The sequence below is a fragment of the Mirounga angustirostris genome, unplaced genomic scaffold (genome assembly GCF_029215605.1).
Source record: "Mirounga angustirostris isolate CCGP_5_RB_7025 unplaced genomic scaffold, mMirAng1.0.hap1 SCAF_6, whole genome shotgun sequence".
Taxonomy (NCBI): domain Eukaryota; kingdom Metazoa; phylum Chordata; class Mammalia; order Carnivora; family Phocidae; genus Mirounga; species Mirounga angustirostris.
Window position 1 is genome coordinate 103,539,519 of NW_026991714.1, and position 17,240 is coordinate 103,556,758.

The following is a 17,240-nucleotide window of genomic DNA, read 5'->3' on the forward strand; positions in this document are numbered from 1 at the left end:
GTTATAGGCAAACTAATTTTGGTAAAAATTATTTTAATTACATTATAGTTAACATAGAGTGTTATATTAGTTTCAGGTGTACAATATAGTGATTCAAGTGTACAATATAGTGATTCAGCAACTCTGTATGTTACTCAGAGCTCGTCAAGATAAGTATACTCTTAATATCCTTCACTATTTTACCCATCCTCCCACCCAACTCCTCCCTGGTAACCACCTGATTGTTCTCTATAATTATGGGTCAGTTTTTTGGTTTGTCTATTTTTTCCCCTTTGTTTTGTTTCTTAAATTCCACATATGAGGGAAATCATATAGTATTTGTCTTTCTCAGACTGACTTATTTTGCTTAACATTATACTCTCTAGATCCACTCATGTTGTTGCAAATAGCAAGATTTCATTCTTTTTTATGGCTGAATAATATTCCATTGTATATATATACCACATCTTTATCCATTCATCTGTCAATGGAGACTTGGGCTGCTTCCGTAATTTGGCTATTATAAATAATACTACTATAAACATAGGCATACCTATATCATTTTTAATTAGGTTTTTCATATTCCTTGGGTAAGTACCCAGTAATGTGATTACTGGATCATACAGTTGTTCTTTTAATTTTTTGAGGAACCTCCATACTGTTTTCTACAGTGGCTTGCTCCAGTTTGCATTCCCACTGACAGTGCACAAGGGTTCCTTTTTCTCTACATCCTCACCAACACTCATTTCTTGTGTTTTTGATTTTAAGCATCCTGACAGGTGTGCAGTGATATTGTGGTTTTGATTTGCATTTCCCTAATGATGAGTAATGTTGAGCATCTTTTTATGTGTCTGTTGGCTGGCCAACTCCATGTCTTCTTTGGAGAAATGTCTGTTCATGTCTTCTGCCCATTTTTTAATTGTATTATTTGGTTTTTTGGTATTGAGTTGTATCAATTCTTTATATATTTTGGATACTAACCCTTTATTAGATACGTCATTTGCAAATATCTTCTCCCATTCAGAGGTTATCTTTTAGTTTTGTTGATTATTTCCTTTGCTATGCAGAAGATTTTTATTTTGATGTAGTCCCCATTAGTTTATTTTTGCTTTTGTTTCCCTGGCCTCAGGAGACATATCTAGAATTAATCCTAATTTTTGATCTAAATAATGTTAGAACTACCTCTTGGAACAAAATGATACAACCTGTTTTTCCTCCACTGCAGACAGGTTTTATATTTTTAGTGGGTCCCTTTTTGCCATCTTCATAAAGATTTTTAGTTTCTCTATGTTGGATAAGAGTCTTAAGGATAATGAATGGATCTTTTATTATTCTAGATCAGTGGTTTTCATACTTTAACATGGATGAAAACCACCTGGAGGGCTTGTGAAAACAGATTGCTATGCCCACCCACATTTTCTGATTGCATAGGTCTGGGGTAGGACCTAAGTTTTTCATTTTTACCAAGTTCCTAGTGATACTATAGCTGCTGATTCAGGAATTACACTTTGAAATCTACTGTCTTAGGGGCGCCTGGGTGGCTCAGTTGGTTAAGTGGCTGCTGTCAGCTCAGGTCATGATCTCAGGGTCCTGGGATCAAGCCCCATATTGGGCTCCTTGCTCAGCGGGGTGTCTGTTTCTCCCTCTCCCTCTGCTGCTCTCTTTGTCAAATAAATAAAATCTTAAAAAAAAAAAAAAAAGAAAACTACTGCCCTCTATATCAGTATTAAAAATGCATTTTAGTCACTTTTCTTATCTTAAAAATTATATCAAGTCATATAACTTAATAGCCAGAAGGCAAAGTCTAAGTAATATATGATCTGAAAAATAATATTTCATTAACATACAAACTTTCAATATCATAAAGTTTTCATAGCTAGTGTCATGAGTTATCTATACCTTTTTGACTTCTTGTGCTACTGTTTTGAGTGGCTGGATATTAATCAGGTAGCAATCAGTGTTGACTTCAGCAGTAAAGAAATTATTCAAGTCTAAAAGCAATCCTTCCTTTCCTTTTGACATGTGTGTACATGTGTGTGTATGTAACGTAACTATGTCCCGCGACCATTGCTGGCAGCACAAAGGAGAAAATGTCAGGGTCAATGTAAGTGTATTTATTGACAGTTTAGCTCTTTCCTATGTTCGAAGTGCACTTTTGATATGTACATGTATATTATTTATTGCTTCTAAAAATATTATGGAAAAAAATGGAAGTTATGGAAGCAAGCCAAATGCCCCTAACCAGATAGATGGATAAACACATTGTGAGATGTCTTTGCAATAGAATATTATTCGGCCATAAAAACTAACAAATATACAACATACTACACCATGAATGAACTTCAGAAATGTTCTGCTAAGTGAAAGAAGCCAGACAGAAAAGATCATATAATGTATGATTCCATTTATATGAAAACCCAGAATACATAAATCCAGAGAAACAAAAAATAGATTAGCAGTTGCCAGTGGCTAGGAGTAACTTCTTAATGAGTTAAGGGGGTTTCTTTTTTGGGGTGATGAAAACGTCTCGAAACTAAATGGAGGTGATGGTGTACAACATTGTTAATGTATTAAATGACATTGAATTGTTCACTTTAAAGTGGTTAATTTTGGGACACCTGGGTGGCTCAGTTGGTTAAGCGTCAACTCTTGATTTTGGCTCAGATCATGATCTCAGGGTCGTGGGATCGAGTTCTGAGTTGGGCTCTGCTCTCAGCAGGGAGTCTGCTTGAGATTCTCTCTTCCTCTGCCCCTCCCCCTGCCCCACACATGCGCACTCACTCTCTAATCATAAATCTTTTAAAAAGATAAATAAAAATGGTTAATTTTATGTTATATGAATTTCACCTCAGTTAACAGTTGTTAATTTTAAACTTGAGTTCTATTTTTTTAATGGCCCTTTATTTATTTTAAGTAAACTCTGTACCCAGTGTGTTCTTGAACTTACAACCCCAAGATCAAGAGTTACATGCCCTACTGACTGAGACAGCCAGGCATCCCTGAATTCTATTTTTGAGATGGAAGTGTCTCTGAAGATCATCCATCCAACCTTTCGTCTATTTTTTAATTGAAGAAACCAGAGCTCAAGATTAAATATATTGCTCAAATGTTTCAAAGTAGCTTGTTTAAAACCTAGACTAGAATTTCTAGTCCAGTCATTTCTTTTTTTTAACTATAACATCCTACTATATTATCTGTTGCTATTTTTTGTATTTCAGGGGGATTTACTTACTCCAGTTTTTACTTCTACATAAAAATAAAGACAAAGAAAGATAGCTCATTTGTGCCAGTTACTTTTTTAAAAAGTGAGAATAGCAGTGTTTATTTTAGTAATTTGCCAAGAAGCAGGCCAAAGTTTGAATTAGAAGAGCACTGCTCTCTGTAATGCCTTGGCAATCAAAGAAGCCACCCTGTATTTTAACTATAGTCTACAGTTGCCTGGTTTGTGAACCCCAAGCTTCTACCACAATTATGATTTGTTTGTTTGTTTTTCTAAGTAATCTCTGTGCCCAACATGAGACTTGAACTCACAACCCTAAGATCAGGCATCACATGCTCACCCAGATGATCAAGCCAGGCACTCCAATTATGATTTGTTTTTAAAAATTCAAAAATTGTCTTCAAAAACATTGGTTAGCTTTATTAACACATTCCACCACTTCCTCTACTTCTAGGGAGAAGCATTGAGTGGGATAGGCGGGTGCAGATGGGGACCAACAACACCTAAAACAAGATATCAGTATGCTATGGAAATTGGGTGTACTACTCAAATGTAGCAACTTGTGTTGTCTTAGTGCTAACCTCAGAAAATAGTCAGATGTTCTCAATTCAAGATAGGACATCTGGAAATGTAATTATGGTTTCATTCTCTCTCTAAACCCACTTTAACCTTCAATTTCTTCATGCTCTTTATTATTGCGAGGAAGCTAACAGTTATTACCGCCCTACATTGGATTTCCTGCTAATATTCTCTACCAACTTTCTTTGTATTTTAGTGGTTGTTTTCATTTCCACTTAGTAGTGTGTGTTTCTTTCTTTCCTTTAGTTCAAGAGTCAGCAAATATGACCCTTGGGCCAGATTTCACCCACTGCCTATTATTGTGAATAAAGTTTTATTCAAACACAGCCATGCTCAGTCTTTTATGTATTGTCTATAACTGCTTTAGCTCTACAATAGTAAAGTTGAGTTTTTGCAGTAGAAATCATATGCCCCACAAACCTAAAATATTTTCTATTGGGCCTTTAACAAAAAACATTTGCCAACCCTTGCTTTTGTTGACTAAGTGGAAGGTAAAGAACAGATTCTAGAGAGTGAATAAATATCACCAGCAAATGAAAGTATATAGGAAAATATAGGATTTCTACTTAGGCTAGCTAGAAGACCCATGTGGTCAGAATAAGAGTTTCATGAAGGTGAATCATCAGAGGTAATGTAGGAAAGATAGATTAGAGAATTTTTAATGCCATGTCAGGAACTTAAATGTATTATTAAGAAATGAGTCATTTAAGGTCTTTGAGCAAAGGAATTTTGCCAAAACAGGAAACTGTTGCAGTAGTGTTTATAAAGTAATGAGGGTATATTAATGGGAAGTTAATACTAATGTTGTTTTAATGAGAAAGATGGCATATTTGGAAGAGTTACTACAGAGTTAAAAATTGATTGGATATGGGTGCCTGGGTGGCTCAGTCAGTTAAGCGTCTGCCTTTGGCTCTGGTCACTCTCACTCTGCTCTCTCTCAAATAAATAAATAAAATCTTTTTTAAAAATTGGACATTAAACATTGGATTTGAGGACAAAAATAATAATAATTCTTAAATCCAAACTTTATTGAGCATAAAATGAAAAATTATTTACACATTTGGAAGGTGAAGAGCTAATTTTTATGGCAAATTTAGGTTAGCAGAGAGGGATTTTAACACTACATAGGTTAGAAAACAAATGAAAATTGATTACTAGGTATCATCACTACTAAAGTTGTTAGGGCATCCCAGCCACAGGCAAGTTTTCATTGGTTGTATTTTACTTTCAGGGTACCCCACTGCCATCATCCAGTCAGAGTGCATTTCTGTAAAATCCTCTTACTTCTGCTCCCCAGAATGCCACCCTTATACTCAGATTTACTTCTCTTGTGTAGGGTAAATTATTTCCATTTTCAGTACTTATTTCCATTATCAGTACTTATTAGGTTATTTGGACCTGACTGTTAAAAACAAAGCAAAACAAAAAAACCACCTAGAACTGTTAGGCCTGTCTTAGAGCACCATGAAAAAAATTACTTATACCCTAAGGGTGCTAGGAACTGAGAAAGTTTCAGATCCTCTGAACTAAAGAGTTGTCCAACTCTGAAATGAATATACTCTTCTCTTTGCATGTGAAGATGCAACAGTTCTTTTTTCTTTTCTTTTTTTCAAAATAGCATTCCAGTTACATGGGAATCTAGATGGAATCTCAATAAAAATTTAACCAGATATTTTTAAACTATCTGTAAACTGTACACACTGTGCTTTGTACTGGAGCAAACATTTTAAAAAGTACACTGGCCCTTAAGGTTATTTACAGCCAGGTAAGGGAGATAAGGCAAATGCAAGTTGTTTAAAAATAAACAGAATAAAATTCATATTACATATTAAGGAGGTTCAAAGAGGAATGAGTACATCTTGGTGGGAACGTAGTTAAATCTTTGTGGGATGAAATTCAGATTTAAATGTAGATTTAAAAGGGCCTTGATGGAGTGGTAAATTCCAACAGGTATGGGTAGTGGATATTTCGGATAGAAAGAACAATATAAAGAGTCAGAAGACTTATTTTGGGAGAAGCAAATCATTATGATTGAAGCAAGGACATATGTTGTGGAGTAATAGAGGTTACAGCTGGCTTACTGTGGAAGTTGGAGTATTTTGTGGAGAGTTTTGAATGCTGGGGTGTGAGGCATTTGGATTTAATTTGCTAGGAAAAGAAGAGTGATTAGGGTGATTAATCTGTCAGCAGGATATAGGATGATTAAATCAAGGAAAGAGAGGAGGCAGAGCTTTTGGAAAGGGAATGATGGATTTTGTTTTATGTTTTTATATTTCAAAGGAAATACCAAACTGTATATTGATGTTAAAGAGCATACTTTTGTTCAGTATTGTAACTAAGAGTTATAACTGTAGAACTCACCATTCATGCAAAAACAAAACAACTTTCTAATGTTCTTCGTATTACTACAGAAATAGTAATAATAAAATGGAAACGTGTGAAGTGCATATAACATGACAAACATTGTATTAAGCACTCATTTAGGTCTTACAATGATATTGATAGGTGTTACCATTCCCATTTTTCAGATGAGAGCAATGAGGTGAGGCCTAGGGAAGTTACATAACCCCAAATCACAGTTAAATAGTAGTCAGATTGGCAAAACTGTTAAAAATAAGTATGCTGTTGGGGTATCTGGATGGCTCAGTCAGTAGAACATGCAACTCTTGGTCTCAGGGTTGTTGAGTTCAAGCCCCACGCTGGGTGTAGAGTTTGCTTATAAATAAGTAAGTAAGTATACTGGTTTGTTTAAACTCTCTGATGCTGAGAATTGAGTGAATCCTGTCAAATTATTTTCATCTGGCTTAGACATGGCTCCTATCTTATTATTTTATTTTTCTTATCATTCCTGATCCCTAATCCTGTTCCTCTTCTCACCATGGGAACTCTAATGTGTTTGATATGAGTTTTACATCCTTGAAAAATGTATCATTTTTTTAGATGTGTGTTTACATTATGCACAGTGTATAAAAGTATGAACTATATAGCTTGTCCAGTCGATGTATATATTTCTGGTTTATTGCTTTTAATCTCTGTATAATAGTGTGCATTTACCATGTTTTGCTTATCTTTTCCCCTAGAAATGGACTTGCAGGATGTCTAACACTGCCTTTCACTTCCAGCAAAGCTGTGATTAATATCTTATGTATGTCCCTCTAAAACCTATCTTCTTTCCACTATGTCTTGCTGCCTCCTGTTACATGCTTTTTCAGGGGATTATTTCAGAGGGAAGAAAAGCTAACTTCTACAGTCATAGAATAGTTAAGATTGCAGGTATTTTAATCCCTAAAGATTAAAATATATATGGAATGAGTGATTTCACTGATGCTTCCAAAAGGAGCCACATAGGCAGGAAGACCTAGGCAAATTATTTTGTTCCATTGATGCATTACATTCAGTCAGTGGTAACAAGTATTTGCTAATGCATTTGTTTTGGCTTTTTTCTTTTAGTGATTCTATTGCTATCATTGGTATGAAGTGTAGTGCATGACATAACATTGTATTGTAAACAATTTATACATTATCTTAATGGTTGTCAAAGTCAGTATTTTCCTTACAAGCACATAGGAACTATGCTTTGTCATAATTCATATTTGATCCTCTCTCTCCTATAAGGAAATACATTTCACACTCTCTGGGAGATGTACAAAACATGTAGATCCTATTAAGAAGAAGAAAACATACTATTTGGTGGTTGTATTTGTTTTTTTGCTTCTCATTTATTCATTCTTTCAACCTCATTCTCTGACAAGTGTTCTATGTATGGCACCTTCATCGTGCAATGGAAAACAGACTGAATACGTTCTTTAGAACAGACAACAGTGGTATGTCTTCAGACTCAGCATCTGAAACTCTCAGCCCTCTCATCATTGGTAGTCTAGGTTTGGGAGCACTCTTTGGTTGGCCAAATATTTTTCTGTTACCACACTTCCTTCTTAATTTTCTCTTTTGCTGTTGTGACTAGTGATTTAGGTTTACCAAAGTCACCAGTCTCATACTTAGTTTTTTCCTTTTTTCTGCCATCTACTTGAAGAAGCAAAATAGACTTACTCCCAGCTGTTTCTCTGCTGACTCTTGTTTATTGAATTAAGCTTCTCACCATTTATAAACATCTCTTGTTTGTGTAGAGATATACTTCAAGTAACAAAATATTTTGTCTTTTAAATAATTTTTATCAGAAGAGAATTGAATGGCATCACCAAAATCTGAAAAATTAAAAAAAAATTAAAATTATCCATAATTTTTCTACTCACATTTAACCATTTTAATCTGGGTGTATTCTCTTCCATTTTTTTCCTTTTGATTTAGTGTAGTTTTTAACCATATTTTGTGCACACTATTTGTATGCTTTATGTTTCATTTAACATTTATGTGGTGTAAACATTTTCCACTTTTCCACTTAGTTTTCATAATCATAATCTTAAAAATTTTCAAAGTGTCCTCTAGAGCAGCAGTTTCCAATGGAAATATGTCACATATAGTTGAAAATTTTCTAGTAGCCACATTGAAAAAGTAAAAAGAAACAGGTAAAATTAATGTTAATAATGTATTTTGTTTATCTTAATATTAACTAAAATATTTTTCATTTCAACATGTAATTATATAAAATTATTATATTCTTGACATTCTTTTGTTTATACTAAGCCTTTAAAATTGCTGTCTATCTTAAATTTACAGCAATCAGTTCAGTCACTAAATTGTCAATGATCAAAATGAAATGTAGACCTATCAAAACAATAAAATTATGTTTAGCAGCTTCTATTTCTAAATTTAAATAAATTAAATTAAAATCAAGTTCCACAGTCACACTAGCCACATTGCACGTGCTCATTAGCTACATGTCTTCTTACATATAAATTAAAATTAAATAAAATTTGACATTCAGATCTTCAGTTGAACTAGTAACATTTTTTTTTTAACTAGCCATATTTTTAATTATCAACAGCCAGGTTTAGAGTGGAAAAATAGAAAGAATATGCCAATTCTTTCTTGACTATTTCTTTCTCAATCATTAAGTATTTACACTGTTTCCAGATTTTCAGTAAAAGTGTACTGATATGTTCATGAATTAATATTTTCCCATATTTTAGATTATTTCCTTAAAGTAGACTCTCAAAAATAGAATTATTGGGTCAAAGAGTATGAATTTGTTTGTGGTTCCTCATGTGTATTTTCAAATTATTTTCTGAGAAAGTGTCAGTTGCACTCCCACCGGCAGTATTAATATATTAATTTCACCAACCTTTCTTCATCACTGAAGAACCTTTCTTCACCATGTTATTTCTTTAATTGCTAGAAAGGAATACTTGTCTATATATTTATTTACCAGTATATTTCTTTTTTGCTTTTAATGGAATGCATTTTCATGTTCTTGGCTCATTTATCTATTGGTGTCCTCATGTTTGTTTAATTCTTAATCTATTTTTAAAACTCTTTATAGACTAAAGATATTAACACTGTGTCATATTTACTGTAGACGTTTTCCTGGTCTTTTGTTTGCGTTTATTTTTATACTTCCAAAAATCCCTAAAATTTACAAAGTATATGAGCACGTGTGCACACACACATACCTCTATTCTTTAGATAATTGTTAATGGAAATAATAACAAGAATTTGTGTTCTTAGGTAAGGACAATTAAAAAGAACACCAAATGATTTTCCTGAATTAAAGTATATACTGGTAAAGAGCAAGAAGAGCAATTCCTTTCCTTATCTTTTAGTATATTAAACGGTTTAATTCTTACATCCTCCTGTGTAGCAATTAAACTACACCAAGAGGGGCACCTGGGTGGCTCAGTTGGTTAAGCGGCTGCATTGGCTCAGCTCATGAACCCCCATGGTCTGGGATCAAGCCCGCATGGGGCTCCCTGCTCAGCAGGAAGCCTGCTTCTCCCTCTCCCCCTGCTTGTGCTCTCTCTCTCTCTCTCTCTCTTTCTGTCAAATAAATAAATAAATCTTTTAAAAAAATTAAACTACACCAAGAAATACTTAGAGTAGTTGGATGACAAATTTATGTACAGTTGATTCTTTTTTTTTTTTTAAAGATTTTTTATTTATTTATTTGAGAGAGAGGATGAGAGGAGAGAGAGAGCACATGAGAGGGGGGAGGGTCAGAGGGAGAAGCAGACTCCCTGCCGAGCAGGGAGTCCGATGCGGGACTCAATCCCGGGACTCCAGGATCATGACCTGAGCCGAAGGCAGTCGCTTAACCAACTGAGCCACCCAGGCGCCCTATGTACAGTTGATTCTTGAAGAACACAGGGGTTAGGGGTGCCAGCACCCTGCACAGTCAAAAAATGTGCGTATTAACTTTTGACTCACCCAAAACTTAACTACTGATAATAGTTAACCACTGTTGACCAGAAGCCTTACCGATAACATCAACAGTCTATTAAATACATATTATAATAAAGTAAGCTAGAGAAAAGAAAATGTTATTAAGAAAATTATAAGGAAGAGAAAATACATTTATAGGACTGTACTATATTTATCCAAAAAAATCCATGCGTAAGTGGACCCGTGCAGTTCAAACACATGTATTTGAGATTTCTAAGTATTAAGTCTGGCGATGCAAAAATGGTTCTTTTGCTCTGCCTTAGTCTTTCCCCATTCCTCCTATTCCTACCTTTTTATTCTGTTTTGTTTACCATTTTAATGGATAAAATCGTCTTGCCTCACTCTCAATAGTGATTAATATTATCAGATCTCTTAAGTGTTAGAATCTGCTTTGCCTTCTGGTGCTCATACGGACAAAGAGTAATAGGATTAACTGTTGTATAGACTGAAACCCCTAATCAGAAAAATCACAAGAGTTTGTTGATTATATAGAGTATTTTTCTAATCTATAGCCATATAAACTATTGGCCTGTTTTTATTGCAAACCTGACACTTGAAAAAAATTTTTTATAATGGCACTGTTTTTATTTTTCATGATAATACAGTCTAGAATGTGTCGCCTAGCAAAGGATATAAATCTAGGAAGAAAAGTTATGGTTGGCATCAATTTTAAGTCTTTGCACTATAACGGAACACAAATCCTAAATTGTTTAAATACTAAATATTTACTTAAAGTAAAACAAGAGACTATTCAAAAATGGAATTAATTTAAATTGTGAATCTCCCTCATTTAAAAGCTGATAGTTTTTTATATATTCTTTATAAAATTGACAAAATGGAAGTTATATTGTCCACATCACAATACTCTTGGGTTGCATTTTAAAGTAAAACACACATACACACATTTGGAATGAGGCCAAATTTGGACTCCAGGGGCATACTGTTCAGTACCTTAAATTACAATCAGATGTATTTAGCACAGATCAAATTTTCAGTCCAAAGTTGGTGAGAAGCCTAATTATTTGACCAGGTTACTATTTGTGTAGACCATTCTGTGGCTGTCTGTGGTTAATCCACAGCTGGCAGAATGCTAGCTCTGGGAGGTTTTTATTTCATGCTGGAACAGTTTGGGGAGAGATGGGAGGGGGGTTAGCTTTAAACGCTCCTCATTAAATGAAAGACTAAAAAGCAAGTACATACATATTACTATGGAGACAAGATGCTATATAAACTGTTCATTTTAATTCTCCAAGTGACAAAAATAGCAAAGGAAACAGCTTGGATGTTCATAGTTTGCAAGTGACATGGTAGTTGGTTAAAAAAGTAAGGTGAAAACATTTAAAAAATAACATCACCTAAGACTAAGACTTGTTACCTTTTAGAACAGTTGAATATTGGTAAAGAATAAATGGATTGGGGTTTTTAAATAATGAGAAAATATTATGTTATTATAATAAGGAAACATTTTTATTAGAATTTCATTAGCAATACTTTAAAGTAATAAGAAACAATTATACTGGAAAATTCTTAATATCTCAGAGTTTATAAGGGCAATAAACCCTTCAAATCCAAATATACATGACTCCTACCTCAAAGTTAATTTTTTAATATTCTTTTAATATTCAATTTGAAAGTAATAGAAAAAATTTTTTTTCTTTTTAAACTTTTTAAAGTTTACATGATGGAAGTGGTTAGTCCCTCAGTTGTAGTTGAATATTTCAGTACCCCTTTTGTAATTTTAAAAGAAGTTTCCTTTACATTTTCATGGTTATTTCTTCCGTTTATAAGCTTAACTCTTCTTTCCTTCTGGTTCCCACTGCCCTAACTTCTCTGGTTCCTTGTTCTTTCTAATCCTCCTCCTTATCTTGCTTCTTCATTCCTTTCTTTCTCCAGATCCTTCTTGTTAAAGATCAAAAATGCTTCAACTTAACGCTGTTCTTAAAAACAACTCTACCACTCCTCTCCCCCCAGTAAAATATCTTTCTTCTCTATTCTTTTCAATTACCTATTCAAACGAGGGGCACTATCTCTAGTCATTGGAATCTAAGCTCCATCACATATAAACTGTATGACCTGGGGGGACATTTCTTCACATGCCTATTTTGCCTTTTTTATTCATAAAAATGAGAATAACAGTCTCTACCTCATAGGTTTGATACAAGGAAAAAAATGATAATAATTGAGTTAATATACATAAAGCTTTTAGTGTAGTGCCTGGAACACAATAATTGCTCAGTAAATCAGTAAATTTCAGATGAGTCTATTATTTTTCATTGATAAATCTTCCAAAATAATTTATAATTTTTACCCCTACTTTCTCACCATTCTTTAACAGCTGACTTTTTTTTTTTTTACCTTTATCCCATAAGTACTTTCTCTTAATCATCAAATCCAGTGGCTTTTGCTCATCCTTTCTTTATCCATTGATAGCATTCAATACCTTTAAGTATCTTCCTAAAAATTTTCCTTGTTGGATTTCTCTGTCATCATTTACTGTCCTTATTTGCCTTCCTCTCGTACTCTCCTTTACGTTTTTCTTTTCTGCTTTTGACTGTTGTTGAATTGTTGCTATCCAGATTAACTTTCCTTTAAATTTTCACACAAGCTTGTTATTCCTTTCTTTCAAGGAAATCTTCATTACCCATCATCTGTCCCCACCCCACCCTGACTCCTCACCTGCCCCATTCAAGGCCTTTTGCATTCTTGACTCCCCTGGCCTTTCTGACTTTATCTTCTGTTGCTCTTTGTGTATTCCTTCACTGTCTTTTGCAACATTCAAATCAATTTCCTTTGTAAGCATCCATGTCTTTGCTTACACTTTTATCTAAAAGGTATAAATCTATTTTAAAAATGCTTTTATTAATGTTTAAATTGTAGATAAATAGCATTTTAAAATACAGCTTTCCTGACATAAAATTTTAACTAAAATATTTTTCTATTATCACTGAATAATTTTAGGAAACTGATTTCATTTCTAAACTAATTTCATTTTTTAATAAATAGTATGTTACTTATAAGAATCCAGTTAAGAAGCTAAAAGGATCCAATCTGCCTTCATTACTATTTCTGTAATTTAAATATAATTATTGTCTCAAATGAGACCTTTGAAATATTTTTTCTTATGTGGATTCCCAGAATTCTTTCAGTATTGAGTATACAGATCTAATATGAAGTAAGTAATGTGTTATACTCTGACATAATGGCACACACTAAGCATATTGTACTCAATTATAGGTTTTTCTTCTAATCAAATGCTGCTGCTCTCTGCCTTGCATTTTATTTATTTATTTATTTAAGATTTTATTTATTTATTTGACAGAGAGAGACACAGCAAGAGAAGGAACACAAGCAGGGGGAGTGGGAGAGGGAGAAGCAGGCTTCCCATTGAGCAGGGAGCCCAATGTGGGGCTCGATCCCAGGACTCTGGGATCATGACCTGAGCTGAAGGCAGACGCTTAATCGACTGAGGCACCCAGGCGCCCTGCCTTGAATTTTATAATTGTATTTTAAAGTTTGTGTTATATAGACGTTTGTATTTTTTATAGGTGTCTTTTATTCTGACCGAGAATGACTCTGTGGAGATGGCATTTTTAATTTCCCCTCCTTTTTTTCTTTATCCAGGGCTTTTTCCTTACAGTTTCCCCAGAGTCGGTATTAAAAGTGGCTAAACATGCTTCTGAAAACAACAGAGTTTTCACTTTGAATTTGTCTGCACCATTTATTAGTCAGTTCTACAAGGAATCATTGATGAAAGTTATGCCTTATATTGACATACTTTTTGGAAATGAGACGGTGAGTTACTTTTTAAATAAGTGTCTGGTCTTTTTCTATTTTTTTGGTTTGTGTATAAGTTTAGAGATTAAAAACTGAAATATTTGCATAAATATAATTGAAAATTACACAACGAAACTGCCTCAGTTTGGACCCCTCTAATTCAGTATTTTTAGAATTCAGTATATACTAGTTTTCTTTCACAGTAAAAAATTGGTTTTTTAAAAGTTTTGATTATTGAGGTTTATAATTTACATATAATAAAATTAACTTTTTAATGTACATTTCTGTGAACTTTTGCAAATGCATACATGACATGTAGCCATGACCACGATCAAGATAAAAATCATTTCTGTCACCCCTTTCAATCAACCCTTCCCCTTATCCTGATCCCTTCACATCAACTGACTTTTTTTCTGACCAGTTAAATAATGTTTCCCCTGAAATTTTCATGGATTAAGGTAAGGGGCATTTGGTCTAAAATTAATGTTTTATGAATTTAACTATTCAAAGTGTGAGTCTAAATTATGAGTAAAGGTTGGTATATTATAATTTGTATTAAATTTTTTGTTAATATCATTTTTGCTAATATTTGTATGTTGTATTTGAAGGTGATAAAATGGGTTTTTTTTAAAAACTTTCACAACTTTTCCTTTTTACCAAGATTATACTTTCTTTTATTCTAAATTAGTGGAAAATAATTTTTTTGCTCACATAGTACTTATAGCTTCTGTTTAACCTGTAGACTTTAAACATCCATGAACCAGAAAAAAAAAGAGACCTTCAATATATCTTCTTGTGACCTGGGCAGTATCACTTAACTTTCATGAATCTCAGGGTCTTTATGTGTAAAGTGAACATGTTGTACTAACTATCCCAGAAATCCATTTTGATGTGAATTACATCATTGTAACACAGTTTGATTATATTCACTGATTTTGTATCCAAATAAGATAACTGTGTTGTCTGTATAGAATAACATAAATTTGACCTCGACATAATTTATGAGATCACCTTGGTGATTTGTAGAAATAATATGGTATGAATGTCTTCAAAGACACTTTGAAGGAAATGCTACATTCTTGATGATTTATAAACTGACATAATGGCAAGAAATAGTGGTAATGACCTGGAACTACTGAGTATCTGCTGGAAGTCTCATTTGATTAAAATCTACATTTCACATTTCCTTTATTGCTAGTTTTATTTTCTGAAGGAAAAAGGAAGTAACTAGGAAAAGTGCTAATCTGTCCTTTTAAAATAACATGAAAGAATTGGTCATCAGTATGGTGGCCTGAGAATCCTTGGGAGAAATTGATATTTGAACTCAGAGTTCTTTGTAGTCAGGAAAAATCAAACTGGCAGTACTTAAATATATGCTCTGTACTTTAAAAAGACAAATTTTTAAAACTTTTAAAAAGATAAATATCATTCCAAAGAAGGACTTTAGAATTAGAGGTAACTTGAGAGGATTGAATACCATCAAAAATTCAATTCTGACTTTATAATATCAAATGACCGTAATTAGGAAGAAAATGGGGAGGAGCCTTAGAAACACAACATTGCAGAGCACACAGAGAATTCTTTAATTAGAGTTCCCATTTGGGCTTGTGCATGGCTCAGTTGGTTAAGTATCCGACTCTTCGATTTGGCTCAGGTCATGATCTCAGAGTCATGAAATCGAGCCCCACATGGGGCTCCACGCTCAGTACAGTCTGCTAGAGATTCTTTCTCTCCCTCCGCCCCTCTTCCCACTTGTGTGTACACATACGCTCTCTCTCAAATTTTAAAAATCTAAAAAAAAAAAAAAAAAAAAGCTCACATCTGTTAAACACATGTAAAAAAAAAAAAGATGGAAAGCATTTATAGAACCAGAGAATAATGCTAAAAGTTTGGCATAGATTTAGAAGAATAGAAAAAAATAGAGGCACAGATTATTAGTTCTGCAGAAAATGCTGATGATACCAAAATGGTCTTCACTTAAAAAAAAAAAAACTCCAAATGCACAGCAAGAACAAGAAAAAATAATTGGACTTCATCAAAATTAAAAACTTTTGTGCATCAAAGGACACTATCAAAAAAGTAAAGCCTAGGGGCTCCTGGGTGGCTCAGTCAGTTAAGCGTCTGCCTTGGGCTGGGGTCATGATCCCAGGGACCTGGGATTGAGCCCCACATCTGGCTCCCTGCTCGGCGGGGAAGCCTGCCTCTCCCTCTGCCTGCCGCTCCCCCTGCTTGTGCTAGCTCCCTCTTAAATAAATAAATAAATGAATCTTAAAAAAAAAAGTAAAGCCTAAAGCCAGCAGAAGGAAGGAAATAATAAAGGTTAGAACAGAAGTATGATATAGAAGCTAAAAAAAACAGTAGAACAGATCAGGAGCTGGTTCTTTGAAAAAATTAATAAAATTGATAAACCTCAACCCAGGCTTATCAAAAGAAAAGAGAAAGGACCCAAATAAATAAAATCACAAATGAGAGAGGAAAAATAACAGCTGACACCACAGAAATACAAACAATTAGAATATGATGAAAAACTATATGCCAACTAATTTAACAACCTGGAAGAAATGGATAAATTCCTAGAAACATAGAAACTACCAAAACTGAAACAGGAAGAAATAGAAAACTTAAATAGACCCATAACAAGCAAGGAAACTGAATCAGTAATCAAAAAACTCCCTGGGGGGGAAATTGGACAGGGAGATGAACCATGAAAGACTATGGACTCTGAGAAACAAACTGAGGGTTCTAGAGGGGAGGGGGTGGGGGATGGGTTAGCCTGGTGATAGGTATTAAAGAGGGCATGCACTGAATGGAGCAGCTGGTGTTATACGCAAACAATGAATCATGGAACACTACATCAAAAGCTAATGATGTATGGTGATTAACATAATAAAATAAAATTTTTAAAAAAACCTCCCAACAAACAAAAGTCGAGGACCAGATGGCTTCAAAGGCAAATTTTACTAAACATTTAAAGAAGAGTTAAGGGGTGCCTGAGTGGCTTGTGGGTTAAATGTCTGCATTCAGCTCAAGTCATGATCCCTGGGTCCTGGGATCAAGCCCCACTTCAGGCTCCCTGCTCTTTGGAGAGTCTGCTTCTCCCTCTCCCTCTGCGTCTCTGCTCATTCTTTCTCTCTCTCTCTCTGTCAAATAAATAAATAAAATCTTAAAAAAATAAAGTTAATAAAAAGTTAATACCTATTCTTCTCAAAATATTCCAAAAAATAGAAAAGGAAGAAAAACTTCCAAATTCATTCTATGAGGCCACTATGAAGTGTTGAATCACTATAAGGCACATCTGAAATTAATATTACATTGTATGTTAACTAACTGGAATTTAAATAAAACTTAAAAA

The 17,240-nt window shown here is 33.9% G+C and overlaps 1 protein-coding gene across 6 annotated transcripts in view; it reads left to right on the forward strand.

Moving 5' to 3' along the window:
• ADK (adenosine kinase) overlaps positions 1-17,240 on the forward strand; it is a 508,350-nt gene that overhangs the window by 328,977 nt on the left and 162,133 nt on the right. For 5 of the 6 annotated variants that reach the window (XM_045878144.3, XM_054508227.2, XM_054508228.2 and 2 more), the window contains one exon: positions 13,736-13,906. The exons of the other annotated variant lie outside the window; for it this stretch is intronic. In XM_045878144.3, coding sequence (XP_045734100.1) covers positions 13,736-13,906 — 171 coding nt within the window. The remainder of the gene's footprint in view (positions 1-13,735; positions 13,907-17,240) is intronic. 6 annotated transcript variants of the gene reach the window in all.